Below are 17,729 nucleotides of genomic sequence, written 5' to 3' on the forward strand. Positions count from 1 at the left end.
CAGTTTGAAGTGAATTATAACTGTCAAAAGGAAAAATGGACAGTAAATGAACTCATCTCACATTTAGCATAAGAGGAAGATCAGATAAAGCAACGTGAGGTTGAGAATGCTGATTTTGCATCTTCAAGCCCTTAGAACAAGAGAAAGAGTTTAGAATAGTTCTATGAATATTTATCTTATAGGGATAAACTCTATTGTTGCGGATCCACTTGCATTAGCCCCCTATAGTTTTTAATAAGCATGTCACTTATATGGTCGACATTAGTAGAGATGCTTTGATTAGTGGGAGTTTATATTTAGTTAGGTTAATATTTGTATTGATGCCATGACATTTTTTTTAACATATTTTATGAAATTTCTAGTTTATTCATTATTTCACTCTAAACTATGATCTCAAAAGGTTTTTTGTTTAAGTTGTATCAGTTGGAAATAGACAAGCGTAGATCACATTGGCTTATAATTTTCATGCTACACATCCACACTTGATCTATGTCATTAGTTAAGTTGGTATATGTGAGCATTGTGGGTTTAATTGCATTGTACTGGCAATGACTGCCCTCATGTTCCATGTATAGATGAGGCTAATGAACAAGATTGATTTAGATGATTTTTTAGTTGTAATTACATTTGGTTGTTGATGGTAATTTGTACATAATTTTTGAATTCACGAAGGTGCATGATTGTATGACCCAAGTAGGACATTGTTGGGTTGTGGATCACACATCATGTAGGAATATAAGGACTTATGTGAGTAAGTTATGTAGATGTACACAACTAATGTTTGTAATTGTGTATATCTTATCATATTTAGTTTTGAATGAACCCAATTGAGGTGATCTAAATTAAATTTTGAATAGGGTCATAATTATCTAATTTATATGTGTGGATTTACATATTAATCATATGTTGTGTAGAATTACTGAGGGCAAAATCGTCAAGTCTATAATGGGCAAACTTGTAATTAGCCACATAAAGATTTCTTATAAATAAGGTGTGGTCCTTGACTGAACACGTAACAATCTGATATTCAGAATTAGGATTTTTTTAATTAGGGTTCCCATCTCTTTTCTCTATGTCTGATTAGTTAGAAGAACACAATACCCAATCATCTTCATCATTATTAATGAATTCAAGTGTAAGTACGCTTTCGCCACTTTCTTTGTTCCTAAGCAATCTCCAAACAAGAAGAGCCAGAGTTTTTATAGTGTTTATATCCGTTAGATCCATCATATTCATCAGTTAATATTATTTAAAACACCAGTATAAATTAATTAGTGCAGATAGAGTATTATATAAATTCATTTTATTTTAAATTTTGTGGATTATGACATTTGTGTTTCAATGATAAAAAAGACATGGATTATTTGATTAATTGAGGTTAAGTAACAATTATAAGCAAATTACTTAATTAATTAAAAATATTTAATTTAGATATGAGAAATTTAAAGCATAATCATTTATAACCTAGTTGTTTATATTATTAAATAAATCAAATTAATACAAATGTATCATATGAATTAATACAAATATATCAAATTAAATATATATATATACTTAATTTAGCAAAAAAAAACATGGACATATATCAAATTAATTAAATATTTATCTACTTATTTATATTATAATTAATTACATCAAATAGGGTATTTTATAATTAAGAAAACCTAACAATCACCTAGAGTAAATTAAGGTTAATTGATTAATCCAAAACAAGGGAGGATGTTGCGGTTGTTTGGCATTGAGGCTGAAGGGGAAGATGAAGATGAGGATGACCTTTGGACTGAGGATGAGCATGATAGTCCACCATCCTTGCCTTGCCTCGGGTCGAGACTTGTTTTTTCCGTCAATGGACAACCGGAATATGTGCCGGTTGTTGTTAGCCATTCCCATGTTAGTGCTCCCTCACCACCGCTGGAGTGGAAAAAAGAGTATGAGTTAGACCAACCAGCAAAACGCAAGCCGTACATGAGATTGCACCAAACAAGAAAGGGAAGCAACCGATGTCAGTGATGACTGGCCGAAGAACTTCAGGGATGGTGGAGCCTAGCTCTCATCTAGGCGAAAGTAGTGATGATTGCTACGTTGCTAATGGAGGACAAAGGCAAATTTCCTTTATTCCCGCAAGACTTGGGGAGTTATGTTCTGTCGGATTGCAGTGCTGAGTTGCATGGTGGTCCGACGACTCGGCGATGGTCCGTGCACAGAATAGAACCAAAAGAGAAAGGAAAACAACCGATGATTGCCGTTGCATCGTGTCCGAGGCCGGTCGAGCTAAGCTCCCGCCCTGAGGACAGACCTCAGGCACTGGAGTTTTTAGGGGTTAGGGAGCATGCAAGGCAGGAAGTTGTTGGGGTTGTCACCGGTGATAAGCAACCTACAGTGGAGCTTTGCTCCGAGGAGGAGGGTCTTGATCTCAATGCAATGGAGGTTCCAACAGTGGCGAAGTCACGCACCCAAGCCGGTGAGGACCTCAACTATCCTTGGCTGCGGAGGCGAGGAATCTTGGACAAACTGAAGAACGGCTATGGACTGTTGGTCGGGATGCTGTGCGGACTGATGCGCATCGCCTGTCGGGTCATGACCGTGACATAGGGGTGGGTATACTGAGGTTTCATCGTGTCGATCAGGGTGTGGCCCATTCAAAAAGATCAGACCACTTCTCTTGAAGGACAGGTGTCGAGCAAAGAACTTCTGAGGGGACTGAGTCTCGTTCTCGCCTCAATGCCAACCGTAGCTCCCCGTTGGATCAGTGTTTCGTTGTGGGAGATATTATCTACTGGGTCTTCGTCGTCTTCTCTATGTCTGTTCTCTGGTGTCGTGCCCTCCATTTTGGCCCATCAGAATTGGTCTCAGGTATCTGTGTCAGTTGTTCCACTACTAAGAGCCTCTCCCCAGCTCTCCTCATATCCACAGGTTTTTGAGGGTGTTTGTGCATGCGAAGGGGCCATGCATAACCCTCATCCCAAGGCATCTTCAATGGAAGATTAGGTTATTGATCGCGAGTTAGTGCGGGTTGATGATCGCGAAGAAGTGATTGGCAGCCACATTAGTGGTGTTCATATTGAAAAGAAGGAAAAATTTATTGGTGTTGATGATCCCAAGGCAGTTAAGATCAAGGATCCAGGAGTTGGAGAAGTTTTCATCTGGCGGGACCAATCCCAAGGCAAAGGAAAGGCTTGCAATCAATGGTGGTGGGCCTTAGGCAAAGGAAAGGCTTGTTTTTAGAGGTATAGCTGGAGCCCCCGAAGGCAAAAGGGCAATTCTGAAAATTTCTATACAGATTGTTCGCCCCAGTTTGGAGTTGACAGAACCCTATGTTGACTTTGCTGGTGGATGTGAGACTGGCGAGGAAAACCCCGATTAGGAGGTTGGCTAACTTTATTGTTGTCGTCACTCTCGTTGTTTGAGAGAGACCTTGCTATCTTTGTTTCCTCTATGTTTTCCTCTATTTTAACTCTTTTGTTGTTTTTTGTATTTTTCCACGTCTAGTGGATGGTTGCTCGTTTCTTAAGCAATGCATGTGGTTTATCCACCTTTTTTTTTTAAAAAAAAATATTAAGGTTACCTCACCATGTGTGACTACACTACATAAATACATCAAACAAAACACTTGTTTTATCTCTCGAGCAAAACACTAAATCCAATAATCCAGTACTCCAAATATATTTAAACAAATACTAAATTTGACTCATATACATTTTCAAATATAGGGATTTACAAATACACAATACTTGAAAAATTCACTACATTTTCAATTACATTTAATCAATCATCACCTTCATCTAATTAAGTGAGACTAATGTCGATAAGATACAACAAAAAATTAATGACGATTTCTCCATCTCAAATATTTTAAATAATTTCCATAACATTTGGAAATGAACTTTTTGGACCCTCTCCGTGTCCTTCTAAACATTCACGGTTTACTTTATTGTTTTTACACTATATTCTACATATCCTGTGAAAGTTATCTCAATAAACTCCAATGGTTAATAGTACCCATGTAGTACCTCCATCTAAACCTTTTAATGCTAAAAATTCCTCTAATCAAACTTTGCAATTTTTTATTAAAAAAATCTCACACCATTAGCAAATACAATTGTCTAAAATCATTTTTAAGTTCTCATGATGGCAGTTTAACATTCCTATATACCAATGGTCAGAAGTAATAAATTTTTTTAAAAAAAAATAATAGCTTTATTCTTCACTTAAAAGTTCTCATACAAGATATTTTATAAAGAATTATAGCTAATTTAAATTAAATCAAATTAAGACTCAAAAGCTAACTAATTTTATTTGAACTCAATTAATATAAACATACTAAAATACATCTTATTACAAATCAAATTAATCTTTAAAGAGCAATTACTAAACTTAATCATGAGTTTATGTTTATTATAAACTTCATCAAATATAATTTCTATAATGTGGCAAAGTAATCAAATAAATCTTTTGTTGATACGGTAAGCAACACCACTAGCCTATGTTGCATGGACTATTAAAGTGACTATATTAAACTATACCTTCTAATACATGGAGCATAAAATAAATGCCTTTAATTTTTTTACTTAAAAAAAATTATATTTGGGTTTATTTGAATATAAGTTTGAAATTGGAATTTTACATTCATTACATCTCTCATTCCAAATCAAACCGATGATTACATAAAACTTTAGAGTATTTTATTTTAACAATACAAGTCCCTCATCTCAACTATCATGAAAATGTGCAATTAGTTGTTGTCTATTACCAGTGATATGCCATGAGGTTTTTTTTTTTCTTGAGGGCCAAACATAGTATTAAAAATTATAAAAGAACAAGTAAAATATCAAGGATGGCCAAAACAATATCCAATGGCATAAGTGATTTTTATAAATATTTTAAAAAATATATAATTTTTTTTTAAACAATATATACTAACTTATAAAGAAACTCCAGAGATTTGTATAAGAAAACCCCTCTACTAGTAATTTTTTTAATTATATATGCAAATTTATGAAATAAAAAGGTATTTGTCAAAAATTGAACCAGGATGGCCATGGCCCTGAGTCCGTTCCTGTTTATCAGTACTCCCTATATTTACCAACATGTCGAGATTACTTACAACAAAACCTTTAACATACCTTTAATATTTCGAATATACTAAGGAATTATTTGGGATTTGAATATTATAAGTAATGATATTTTTACTGAATAGATTTCTCTAATAAGTTTTCCGAATGGCATTCATGTTAGCATTCAAATCATTCTTTTTTTATCTCTTTTTTTTAATAAATTTTTTTATTATCTAAATCCTAAATTTAACCTTTAATCATAAATGATAAGAGTAATGATATTTAGGCCGAATTAATAAGCCGAATCAGTAGTCTGAATGACTTGGATGCTAAGTTGGCATCCATGTCAATTTTTTCGTCATTCTTTATTATTTTTTTAAATAACTAATGTCTCTTTATCATCTAATAAACTGAACCCCCTAAATCCTAAATTATAAACCGCAAACCCCAATTTAGGGGGTTAGGATTTAGAGTTTAGGATTTAGGATTTATATTTTTTTAATTTTAGGTTAGGGGATTTGCGGTTTATAATTTAGGGTTTAGGGCTTGGGATTTAGGGTTTATGTTTTTATAATTTTGGGTAAAGATTTTATAATATTTGGGTTTAAGATTTTAGGGTATCAGGGTTTAGAGTTTAGGATAAATCTTTAAATTTTAAAAATCATGAAGCAATGATTTAGATTATAAAAAAAAATAAATCTTTTCTAAAAAAAAAGTGTTAGATAACGAATAACGACTACTAATTCAGGCTATTTACTTCAATGATAAACCGAAAAACTCCCTCCTTAAGCCCCTTAAAAGGTTTGTGGTTTACTGTTTAGGGTTTAGGGTTTAAGATTTAGGTTTTAGGGTTTAATGTTTAGTATTTATTATTTAGGGTTTAAGTTTTTAGATTTTTAGGTATAGATTTTGTAGTATTTGGGTTTAAGATTTTAAATATGGTTTTATAATTTTTTAAAAATAATTTAAGAATTTAATAAATTTTAAGGTTTAAATTTGAAGTTAATATAAAAAATAATGACGTGGATGTCATTTGGGAATCCTACGAGCTAAAAATAGCATCGCTCTATTAATAATGAATGAGTAATGATATTTTTACTAAATAGGTTTTTCGAATAACGTGAATACAACGCCATTCTTTCTTTATTTTTTTAAAATAAAAATAAAAATAAAAATTTTTATTTCTTTTTATTATCTAAATTTTAAACTTAAATCTTTAATCGTAAATGATAAACCGAAAAATCCTTCCCTAAACCTAAATTGTAAATAGCAAATTAGGGTTTATAGTTTAGGGCTTATGATTCAGGGTTTAGGGTTTAGGGTTTAGGGTTTAATATTTATTATTTAGGCTATGTTTGATTGGCAACATGGAAAATGGCTGGAAAAAAAAAAATTTCCATGGAAAAATTTTACATGGAAAATTCAAAAATAGTAGTTTGATTGACATTATTTTCTAGCTAAAAAAAATCAAAAATTTTCTTTGAAAAATTCAGATTTTGTTGTTTGATTGCTCTTATTTTCCACAAAAAAAATAAAATATTTTCCGTGGAAAAACCCTCATTTGTTGTTTGATTGCATCAAATTTTCCACGGAAAAATTTTACATGGAAAATGGAAAAATAGTAGTTTGATTGACATTATTTTCTAGCTAAAAAAATCAAAAATTTTCTATGAAAAATTCATATTTTGTTGTTTGATTGCTCTTATTTTCCATAGAAAATGAAACATTTTCCGTGGAAAAAACCTTATTTGTTGTTTGATTGCATCAAATTTTCCACGGAAAAATTTTACATGGAAAATGAAAAAATAGTAGTTTGATTGATATTATTTTCTAGATAAAAAAATCAAAAAAAATTTTATGAAAAATTCAGATTTTGTTTATTGATTGCTCTTATTTTTCACAGAAAATAAAATATTTTCCGTGGAAAAACCTCATTTGTTATTTGATTGCATCAAATTTTCCACGAAAATTTTGGCAAACAAATAGTGTATTTAGCTGGAAAATGACCCGTAGAAAATTTTTCCAAAGAAAAAAAAGGGCAATCAAACACAACGTTAGGGTTTAAGTTTTTGGATTTTTAGGTATAGATTAGTTTTAAGATTTTAAATATGGTTTTATAATTTTTTAAAAAATTTATAAGAATTTAAGAATTTTTAAAGTTTAAATTTGAAATTTATATAAAAAATAATAAAGTGGATGATTCATTCAAAAAAAAAACCTACTAGGAAAATATATTCAATAAAAATAGCATGGCTCTTATTTTACTTTAATTTAAAAGTTTTTAATACAACCGAACCAAACCTCAAAAATTGGGGTTGGAAAACCATAGAATGAACCAAATTGGGTTGAGGAAAAAACCGCATACTATTTATCGGGTTGGTTTGACTGCCGCCGTGGGCCCCGCGGGCCCGTAGCCACAAACCTCAGCCAATCAGAATCGAGATGAGAAAGCGCCACGTGTTCTAGAACGTTCAGGGCCACAGCTTCTCTATAAATACCCCATCTTGGACCTTGCCCCTTCCCCAAGAATTAGGGTTTTATTAGGGTTTTTGGCCTCCTCCGCTTGATCCTTCCGTGGCTCCCGAGCAAGACCTTTCAAAACTCTTGAGATCTCTCCCTCTCTCTAATGGCCATTGGATCCGTTCTCTCCCGCCTGGCCCGCTCCAAGGCCTTGGTCTCTGGCGCTTCTTCAGCTTTCTCTCAGGTCTGCTAATGATTCCGTGTTTTTTTATTCTTTCTATGGGTTTAGCTAGCTTTTTTTTTTTGGATTTATTTTTTTTCCATGAATTTGTGGGTTTTGAAACTGTGGTTATGGATTCCTTGGCTTGTTTTGGTTGTTGAAATGTCGAATATTGAATTGCTTTCTCTGTGAATTGATCTATTGGATTGCGTTCATTAATTTACATGTTCTTATGTAGATGATTCTGTTTTCTGAGAGTAAACTGTGAATCTGAGAGGTTAATTTTATTTTTTATAAATATAAATGTAGAAGAGATCATTTTCGGTAATTTTTTTATTCTTTCTTTTTTCCCATGAAGAAGTGCAATTTCTGTTTTTGATATGCTGGAAATAATGAATATGTGATATGTAGTATATTGTGGGGAGTGTGTGTGTGTGTGTTTTGCTTTGTGTTGTTTTATTCATAAGTTGGCTTTGATGGCCTAAATCATAATATATGTACTTTATAATATGTTTCCTAACTTAATGTTTTTGTGGTATAAATATTGTATGACATTATAGAATCAAGGTTACTTTTAGATTATTTGCATTTGGTTTTTTTTTCTTCTTGGAGTGCAAGGACTTCGAAGAGAGTGCTAAAGGTTTTGTGAGTGCAAGTACTTTAAGAGTGTTAAAGTCTTTGTTGTTGATTTCTTGAAAAGTAATTTAGTGAGGCAGTAATTATTCCAGTTCTCTTCTTAATGTGATCTGTTACCATAACTAGCCTGTGAAATCTTATTCTGTTCTTTCAGCTACAACCCACCAATCTTCAAAATTAAGTAGCATCACTGGAAGTTTTTGCAACTCACATGCTTTTCAAATTTGTTATGCCAAATTTTGATGTTCACATTAGAAATATTTGTTTTTTCCTGATGGAGTTTTAGTATCCATAGCCTAGATTCTTGATATATTTTCCTGGATTTTGAGACAGTCGGGGTTTGTCATATATATATCATCAATATCATAAATGTGTTAGCCTGATTTAGTTTTATTTCATGCAAGTTTTTCAAGTTGTATATGCTGAAAGATTTTGTCATTTGATGATTTACCATAATTGTTTCTTATGTTCAATTAGGCTTCTACTCATCTCAATGCATCTCATGGTTCACTTCTACCTCAAAGATGGGCTGCTGCTGCGAGGGTTTTCAGGTAGAAAGTTTTATTGTGGAAAGCGTTAAATATGATGCTTCTTTCATATTACTTAATATCTTTTCATATGGTTGTTTTTCTAGTTCAAAGCCAGCTGGAGCTGATGTTATTGGGATTGATTTGGGTACCACAAACTCTTGTGTTTCAGTTATGGAAGGAAAGGTATGGGTTTGTTACAGTCCCTGCTTCATGAATGTGTGCTAGTCATTTTTATAAATTGGTTCATGCCGGTTGATGTCTAAGTTATGTGGGAAAGGCTTTTTACTTGTTGCTCTGACTGGGCAGATTTCTTGGAAAAAGACTTGATCCTTTTATTTTAGTGAAAGATATAAAATGTTGCACTTTATTATCAATAATACTAAGAAATTGCATTCGAGTGTTGACGACTTGCCTTTTGAGAGCTTCTGTCTGTGCAATTCACCTATCATCTGTGTATTTTTCTAGACCCCAAAGGTGATTGAGAATGCTGAAGGTGCTAGAACAACACCATCTGTTGTAGCCTTCAATCAGAAGGGTGAGCTTCTTGTTGGAACACCAGCTAAACGCCAAGCTGTGACAAATCCCACAAATACACTATTTGGCACCAAGCGTTTGATTGGAAGGAGGTTTGATGATCCACAAACTCAAAAGGAGTTGAAGATGGTGCCATATAAGATTGTCAAAGCTCCAAATGGCGATGCTTGGGTGGAGATGAATGGACAGCAGTACTCACCAAGTCAGATTGGAGCCTTTGTCCTGACCAAGATGAAGGAAACTGCAGAGGCATACCTTGGCAAATCTGTTTCTAAAGCTGTCATTACTGTCCCTGCTTACTTCAATGATGCTCAGCGACAGGCGACCAAGGATGCTGGGAGAATTGCTGGACTTGATGTTCTCAGGATTATTAACGAGCCAACTGCTGCTGCTCTTTCATACGGAATGAACAACAAGGAAGGTTTGATTGCTGTTTTTGATTTGGGAGGTGGTACATTTGATGTTTCAATCCTTGAGATTTCTAATGGAGTATTTGAGGTATGTTCTTGGGATATCCTGCACATTATCATGGAAATTCCCTTGTTAGTTGTTTTTGTTTTTAAAATGGTAATATCTTTTGGCTTTAGGTTAAGGCTACCAATGGAGACACATTCCTTGGTGGTGAAGATTTTGATAGTGCCTTGTTGGATTATTTGGTTAATGAATTTAAGAGGAGTGACAACATTGATCTATCCAAGGATCGGTTGGCTTTGCAAAGACTAAGAGAAGCTGCTGAGAAGGCAAAGGTTGAGCTTTCCTCCACTACACAGACAGAGATAAATCTTCCTTTCATTACAGCTGATGCTTCTGGTGCCAAGCACTTCAATGTGACTCTTACCCGTTCGAAGTTTGAAGCCTTGGTGAATAATCTGATTGAGAGAACTCGCATCCCATGCAAGAACTGTCTTAAAGATGCAGGCATCACAGCAAAAGAAGTTGATGAAGTTCTTCTAGTTGGTGGTATGACAAGGGTGCCAAAGGTTCAGGAGATTGTTTCTCAGATCTTTGGGAAGTCCCCTAGCAAGGGTGTGAACCCTGACGAGGCAGTGGCTATGGGAGCTGCCATTCAAGGTGGTATCTTGAGGGGTGATGTGAAGGAGCTTCTCTTGCTCGATGTTACTCCACTCTCTCTTGGTATTGAGACTCTTGGAGGCATCTTTACTCGGCTTATCAACAGGAATACCACCATTCCCACCAAGAAGAGTCAAGTCTTCTCCACTGCTGCAGATAACCAGACCCAGGTGGGGATCAAGGTCTTGCAGGGTGAGAGAGAGATGGCTTCAGACAATAAACTTCTTGGAGAGTTTGAGCTTACTGGCATCCCTCCAGCTCCACGTGGCATGCCTCAGATCGAGGTCACTTTTGATATTGATGCTAATGGAATTGTAAAGGTCTCTGCAAAGGACAAGGCTACATCAAGAGAGCAGGAAATCACCATTAGGTCTTCTGGTGGACTTTCAGATGATGAGATCGAGAAGATGGTGAAGGAGGCAGAGCTCCATGCCAAGAAGGATCAGGAGAGGAAAAATCTGATTGACATCAGGAACTCTGCAGACACGACAATCTACAGCATTGAGAAGAGTTTGAGTGAGTACAGAGACAAAATCCCATCAGAAGTTGCCCAAGAGATTGAGGCAGCTGTTTCTGAATTGAGGGATGCAATGGGCAAAGATGATGTGGACAAGATCAAAGAGAAGCTTGATGCTGCGAACAAGGCAGTTTCAAAGATTGGACACAGCATGAACCAACGTGGCGGAAACGAAGGATCTTCTGGCCCAGGATCAGATGGTGGAGACCAGACTCAGGAAGCTGAATACAAGGAAGCGAAGATGTAGAATTTCAGCTGTCTGACTCTTTTTTTATCTCCTTGATTCTAATTTGTATCCCATTTTGCTGTTAGGCCATCGTTATGCCTATAATCTTTGGTAAGACATTAAAAACCAGTTGTTTGGGTTTGGTTAAAGTTAGGCTGATTCAAGGCCTGTTTAGATGATCTATTACTATGTGCTTCACATCATTCTATAATATATTTACATGGGGGACTGTCTCCTCAAGACAAGGTTGTTCTTATGTTATTGCAAGACCATGCTGATCATTTTATTTGAACTTCTTAAACTTTGAAATATTTGCAATAACTCTTCTTCGTGTGCTTGGAATTCTGGAGCTCCCTGCTCTAATTCCCAGATGGAGCCATTCTAGAGAAACGCAATGTATGCATATATGAGATAAACCTTGGACAACATGAAGGTTGTTATGGAAAGTTAAAGGTTACTAATTGTATTTGAAAAATGGTCCGCTTAAATAGCCTGCAATTTGAATCTGTTGACCCCTGTATTATTGCAAAGAATTATAAATTCGTAATAATCCCAAAAAGAGCTTTACAGAAGAGTTGGTATTTCAAATCAGAAATCCAGCACGTTTATAAATTAGTTATCAAAAACCTTAGCCTTCAAACTCCAGCTCCCTGTCTGTTGTATAATCTATAGGGAGACCCAACGCCATTGTTAGCCCTATGACATACAATATAGAGACTTGAGCTGGTGGTTGTGAAGAAAATATGGATGCAATCAGTGAGCTAACATCATAAAAGAAAATGATCCCATTAAAACCTGAGAAACATAAGAAACATGAAGATCAACAGCTGAAAATGATGATAGATATGATAGAATATAAAGAACCTGTGGATACTTGCTAAGAATTGAAAAAGAATATCACCTTTTATGCTTATTTAGTTATACAAATCCGGATACGTACACTTCCTGGATTCAACAACAGTAGCATCATCAACAACAAATAAGTTAACGAATCAAGAATGCATAGAGGCAATATAAATTATAAAGCACCAAGGATTTGAGATCTCAACTGAGAGGCGACACGAACGTTTATCCCCGATATTATTGTGAAGAAGTTGTACGTTGCCGATCACTCCCATTTCTAAATCCAAATAAGCAGGCGGTACCGCTTCCATGTCCATTACTTTCTACTTCCTTCTCATGGGGTTCGGTTATATGCTTCCATGTCCACAGCATATTATTGCTCTTGATTTTAGTAACCGATGCTACAGCACTGCAAATCACTAGAGAAACCATTCTAGAAAGAAGAAATCTTGCCACAACATTTCTGATCGTAACTGCAAGAAACATCAATCTTCTAAATGGACTTCCCAGCACAGTTAAGTTGGCCCGAAATCCAAATTTTCCCATTGGAATGGAGCCACATGGCCAAGATCGGGTGAACCTCGGAAGAACAGGCAGACACAGACACAAACAGCAGCAATAGCAAGCATGGAATGCAAATATGGTCGCTGGAGAAAACCTCGTGATCGGGTAGTCGGTCTGATTCGTGAAGCATCAATGCAAGCACACTGAGCACAAGATCTTGAATACAGAGGTTTTGCCACTGAATGTGGCATGTTGGAAGAGAGGTCTCCATTTTGAACAGCTATTGATACTTGGCCTTTCTCCTTGTCGGCCAGCTTCCTAGCCACCAGAGAGTTGTATGAATGGTTGTGCCTCATGGAAGCATATGTACATGGAGACTGGCCCTTGTCATCCCAAATCGAATTCCAGCAGTTCAAGCCAATCTGGAGACAATTTACAAAACCGAACAAAATATTCAAAAAAAAGTTCACGAATGAATATAAAAAATTCTACTATTATAATGTAGACGCACGAGGCAACAGGAAAGGTACTAGTTCAGAAAAAGAGAAATTTTGTATAGGATTGCAGATTATAGTGAACAGATACCTCTTGGGGGTCATTCGTCAATGCGTCAACAATGTCCTCAGATCCCTGAGTAGATGCAGCTAAGTGTAAGGGAGTCAATCCACCATGACCAGCCACATTTGGAATGAAAAGATATATCTTGGAAGCATCAACCACACCATTTACAGAATAACGCAGAAGCAAATCAACCATTCTCTTGCATTTCCTCTTCACAGCTCTGTTCAAGAGCTGAGCTTCTGCAAGCATCTCCAGATATTCTTGAATCATGTCATGGTTTTTTGAGCTTCTTTCCACAAGTATGTCTAGAAGGGTTTTTATAAGGGCAGTCCAATCTCGTTCAACTGAAAATGTTAATAGAAATTTGAACCTTGTGCCTGAGAACTCTGAAAGGAAGGGGCCAGAGGATTTGTTTTTTCTTTGAAACAACCAGCCAAGTTCATTCAGAAAGTGCAAGATGTCTTCCCGTGATTTGGGTTGCTGATAGTCATAAATCTGATCCTCTAGAATCACATCTGCGATTCCTAAATGACCCTCAATCTCAGATTCAAGAGTTCTCAACTCCCGACAGATGGTAGAATCTGCAATGATTATCGGAAAACTATTCCCTTTGAAACCATTCTCCACCTGCACATGGAATGCTAAAAATTATACATATTCATTAGGCTACACATCAGCAATTAGTAATGGAACTTGCAAAGACAGTTGATTGCATAAGCCTTGCCAATATACATCAATTATAACAACAGATCAGGCTTAAGAGGCCACCTCAATGAAACAGCGACCAAAAGCATGTGGAGTTCCTCTGGAGAAACTGAAACTTTCCAAACTAAAATCATTGTATATGGTGCCAGGATAAACTGAACCTAGTACTTCTGTGGATGTGTAAACCCCCATATATGTGCAGTGAATTCTGCATAGTTGGAAAATTAATGTCATCAATAAAGAAAAATGGATAACACCATATACAACCACAATAAGTGATACTAAATCTTGGCTTACTTGGTGCCAGGAACTGTTAAATTTCGGCCTCTCAAAGCAAGGGAAGTTTCATGCCCGCTGACAACAGCAACAGGTGACACAGAAAAAAGCTCAGGAGCACTCCATGTTTTCCGAGATTTGCACAAGCGGATTCTCCCTGAGGTAATCAGTCAGAGATGATGACACAAACTTTCTTCATCTTAGAAAGAGAGGGATTAAAAATTTTCAATTGCTACAGTAGAAACATGTGAAGTATGCAATAACATAATATCAAAGAAGAAAGCTAAAACATACCATCCTTATATGACACTAGTTGTTTACTTGTGCGGACCAAAAACCTCCCTTTTCTCCAAAAGTCAGAGTCTGAACTTTGAAGTAGTAAGTGGACACGCTGATAGAGTCCATCTTCAAGCTGCAAAGAAGTATACATGCTAAGTCGCCTTTAATAAGAGGAAAAGATAAAGGGTCAACTAACTCAAGAATAGTGCGTACTTCATCCCAAGCAACAGAAGTCATTGACGTATAAACAGACAGGACAACACAACCAGGTCTAATGTAGCTTTCCATTTCTGAAGGACTATGAGAAAGCCAATTTAATATCTGAAGTGAAAAAAAATCAACTTTAGTTTCAACACAAGAAGAAATTTAATAACAAAAAATATACACTATCTCCACACCACATGATACTTCTCCCCTCCCTTTGCTCTTACAACCCTACCTCATTACGGACAGTGCTCGGGATAGTGCTGGGATCCTTGTCAAAAAGTTTGAATATGATGCGTCCAGTACGATCCTGTCAAAACATTCCATAATTATCATGACCCACTTACAACAGTCTGGGTCATTATCACAACTGATAAATTAATTGAAGAGTGGTAAAGCCAAATAAAAACTTAGCAATACCACATTACCTGAGAATCAGAATTTGAACTAGAAGGAGAATGGTCTGTGCCAACATGACAGGGATGAGATCGTACCACACCATTTCCATCTCTTCTTTCTGCCTCTTTAAATAGCTGAAATGGACAACTTGTGCTTGCTTCCACTGCCATGTCCTCTCTAGAAACCACTGTCACATCACTTTTTATACATTCATGTTCTGAACGTAAGGGGAAAAGATTTTGGACTACAAGAGGAGAAGAGGAGGGGGATCTCTCTTCCATCTGGTTACTACTATCAGATGATAAATATTTCCTTGATTGTGGTTTCGGAGAAGCATCATTCTCAATGGAGCTAAACAGTTGAAATGGAAGGCTTGACTGTGCTTCTTCAACAGGACGTTCACATAATTCTACTGCAGATTGAAGAATGGAGCTGTGTTGCCCCACCTCAACAGTTGGATACATTTGATATGACTTGCTATGAGAAACACCATCCGGTTCAGGGTTTGAATGATGTATTTTAGCTCTAACATCTGCATTCACATCACTGCTCCCTTGAGAAAGAGATGAAATTGCAACAGGAGAAGATGCTGCAACCGTTGCCGAGAGAACAGCAAGCAAGTCTCTGGTTGATGGAGCTGATAACTTATGTGATGCTTCCAAAGGAACTGGTTGGCAAGTTTGGGAGACAGGTAAATCAAATCCTCCTGGTAAAGGCAACTTTGGAGTAGAGATCATCGATGATGCAGAATTTAATCTGCAGAGAATTTGCACAAGTTCATCCTTATCAGGTAAAGAAGGTCCGCTGACAAGATTATCAATGTTAGCACCTGAAATTGTGGCATGCCAAACAATTAGCATGGAACTTTGAAGCAAATACAAAATGCTTATCCTCAGAAGAAATAGAACAAACCTTTTAATTGTTTTAGAGCAGCAAGAAGATTAACAATTTCCATACCCCCTTTATTTGCAGTCTCTTGACAACCAGGATGCGATGGATGAGAGGAAGCAATCTCTGGTTGAGTCTTCCTTCTACGACGGTTATGGCCTGCAAGCCTCCGTCTACAGCTTCTCTTTCCCTCATCAAACTCTGTTAGAGGGTGAAATCTGAATCATATAAACTTTAAAATTTCATAAATTTAATCTCGAATTAAAATTTTGTTAAAAAAAAAAAAATCCCAACTTGAGCCATTCAAATATAAACCAGAAAGCAGAATATGCTCAAAAAAATAAGAACACAGCCAATCCAAAACTTCATATCATTGTCAAAGGCATCAAATTTCCTAGTTTGGATCAAACAGTAGAATGCAATTCAAACAAAAAAACTACAGAATTAATGATATCTAGACTCATGACACGGAAAAACAAGAAAGGATGGTATCAGGCAACAACTAGGGAGCAAATCAGTCACCTGCTGCATTGCTGACAGAACCTCTGAATCAGGTTTCCAACAAGAGCCTTAGCTGTCTTACTATGTACCTCACACACCTTATGCCGCCGATGATAATCCTTGGCACGCGAAAGGTCAGCCCTGCAGTCATCTACCTGGCATATCGGATAGTTCACACCACTGCTCGGCGAGCTTGACCGCACCTTCTTGGTTGGCCTTAGAATCTGCTCTTCAACTAGATATGCCCCACTCGCAAGCTTCAAAGTGAGATTCTCGCCATCTTCCAAACTTTTACTCAAAGTAATGACTTTCGAGCACTCCTCCCCTTTATTCTTCTTCTCCGCATCGGAAACAACCTTAGGTAAAGGATTGGTACCAATAGAGAGTTCTGAGGGCTTGGCAGTGAAGCTGAGGCTGTCCCACTCCCACATCATGGGGTTCCAATTGGGATTTGGGGTCCCAGACGCCATGCGGTGCTGCTCGTTCTAGTAAAACCTAGGATTTTGCCAAGGCAAGTTGCGTTTTTTGGCCATGAGAGGTTCGTGGAACTGGTTATCGACAGGCTGGTGAATGATCACGGGAGAGGCCACCTGCGCCCCCGCCTCCCCTTCCATTTCCCTCGCCTGAATCAAACTCTGATCCTTCAAAAATCACCCCTTTTCTTCAATTCTCTTCTCGAATTTGCCCCTGAAAATCAAATTCTTGCTCGATTCTTCATCTCGAAATCACGTCTCTTCATTCCGGTTTCAAGATCCTCGTCGTTCAACAGCCTAAATAAAATCAAATTCAACCAAACAAGCTTAGACAATCATAAATCAGGTTCTAAAACCTAAGAAAAAAAATCATCAGAACCGATAAAATCAAAACAAAAACTCCACGCGTTGATCCAAAACTCAATAAATACCAAGAAAAACCACTTACCTCAACAAACTCCATCTCTTTTCCTCATTATCTTCTCCAAACATAAACTCCAACTCACCAAAAAGAACACACTCCTTCACCGCGGCCGTTAATCACCAGTAAACCACTTGATTTACTAATAAACCAATCAATCAAGAGTCAAAGAAACAGAAAAAAAAAAACATATCGAATATAAGCAAGCATCTCGTTAGGGTTGAGGAGGAGGAGGAGGAGGAGGCGGAGGAGGTGAAGATGATGATAAAAAGAGATTTCCTCTCCGGTTCTTCTTTAGAAGAAAGATCAGGCCTGAAAGTGGCACGCTCGTAAATAAACTTCACACCATGGGCTCTTTGATAAAAAATATATACATTCACAAGAAACCAATGACTTTGTTCCTTCACAACCTTTCCCTCCACTTCTC

General features: G+C 36.6%; 2 protein-coding genes across 7 annotated transcripts; one reads left to right on the forward strand and one right to left on the reverse strand.

The window, feature by feature from the left end:
• Nucleotides 1–7,569: 7,569 nt before the first annotated feature.
• Nucleotides 7,570–11,502, forward strand: LOC120266978 (heat shock 70 kDa protein, mitochondrial-like). Its single transcript, XM_039274648.1, has 5 exons — nt 7,570–7,758; nt 8,848–8,921; nt 9,005–9,083; nt 9,366–9,932; nt 10,022–11,502. Exons 1-5 carry the CDS (start codon nt 7,681–7,683, stop codon nt 11,267–11,269), a joined length of 2,046 nt encoding a protein of 681 aa, XP_039130582.1. The 5' UTR covers nt 7,570–7,680; the 3' UTR covers nt 11,270–11,502.
• A 234-nt stretch (nt 11,503–11,736) lies between these two features.
• LOC120266690 (squamosa promoter-binding-like protein 15) lies at nt 11,737–17,636 on the reverse strand. 6 transcript variants are annotated; one of them, XR_005538239.1, is made up of 13 exons: nt 17,330–17,636; nt 16,430–17,178; nt 15,932–16,125; nt 15,049–15,848; nt 14,856–14,930; nt 14,630–14,737; nt 14,432–14,549; nt 14,159–14,294; nt 13,925–14,069; nt 13,181–13,783; nt 12,298–13,017; nt 12,150–12,193; nt 11,737–11,944 (listed from the first exon to the last, which is right to left on the reverse strand). XR_005538239.1 is itself a non-coding variant. In XM_039274331.1 (11 exons), exons 2-11 carry the CDS (start codon nt 16,876–16,878, stop codon nt 12,607–12,609), a joined length of 3,039 nt encoding a protein of 1,012 aa, XP_039130265.1. In that variant the 5' UTR covers nt 16,879–17,178; nt 17,330–17,636; the 3' UTR covers nt 12,123–12,606. The 6 variants fall into 6 exon arrangements, 1 of the variants encoding a protein (XP_039130265.1); XR_005538237.1 differs by having other exon boundaries at nt 11,737–12,043; XR_005538238.1 differs by having other exon boundaries at nt 12,150–13,017.
• Nucleotides 17,637–17,729: the final 93 nt, after the last annotated feature.

The sequence above is a fragment of the Dioscorea cayenensis genome, chromosome 8 (assembly GCF_009730915.1).
Source record: "Dioscorea cayenensis subsp. rotundata cultivar TDr96_F1 chromosome 8, TDr96_F1_v2_PseudoChromosome.rev07_lg8_w22 25.fasta, whole genome shotgun sequence".
NCBI classification, from domain to species: Eukaryota; Viridiplantae; Streptophyta; class Magnoliopsida; order Dioscoreales; family Dioscoreaceae; genus Dioscorea; species Dioscorea cayenensis.

Coding starts and splice junctions, on each gene's coding strand:
- LOC120266690 (XM_039274331.1), bottom strand. CDS start 16,878: ATGGCGTCTGGGACCCCAAATCCCAATTGGAACCCCATGATGTGGGAG. Junction 14,550..14,629: donor CTTCTGTTGCTTGGGATGAA/GTACGCACTATT, acceptor ACTTCTTTGCAG/CTTGAAGATGGACTCTATCA. Junction 13,018..13,180: donor TGACGAATGACCCCCAAGAG/GTATCTGTTCAC, acceptor AATTGTCTCCAG/ATTGGCTTGAACTGCTGGAA.
- LOC120266978 (XM_039274648.1), top strand. CDS start 7,681: ATGGCCATTGGATCCGTTCTCTCCCGCCTGGCCCGCTCCAAGGCCTTG. Junction 7,759..8,847: donor CTTCTTCAGCTTTCTCTCAG/GTCTGCTAATGA, acceptor ATGTTCAATTAG/GCTTCTACTCATCTCAATGC. Junction 8,922..9,004: donor GCTGCTGCGAGGGTTTTCAG/GTAGAAAGTTTT, acceptor TTGTTTTTCTAG/TTCAAAGCCAGCTGGAGCTG.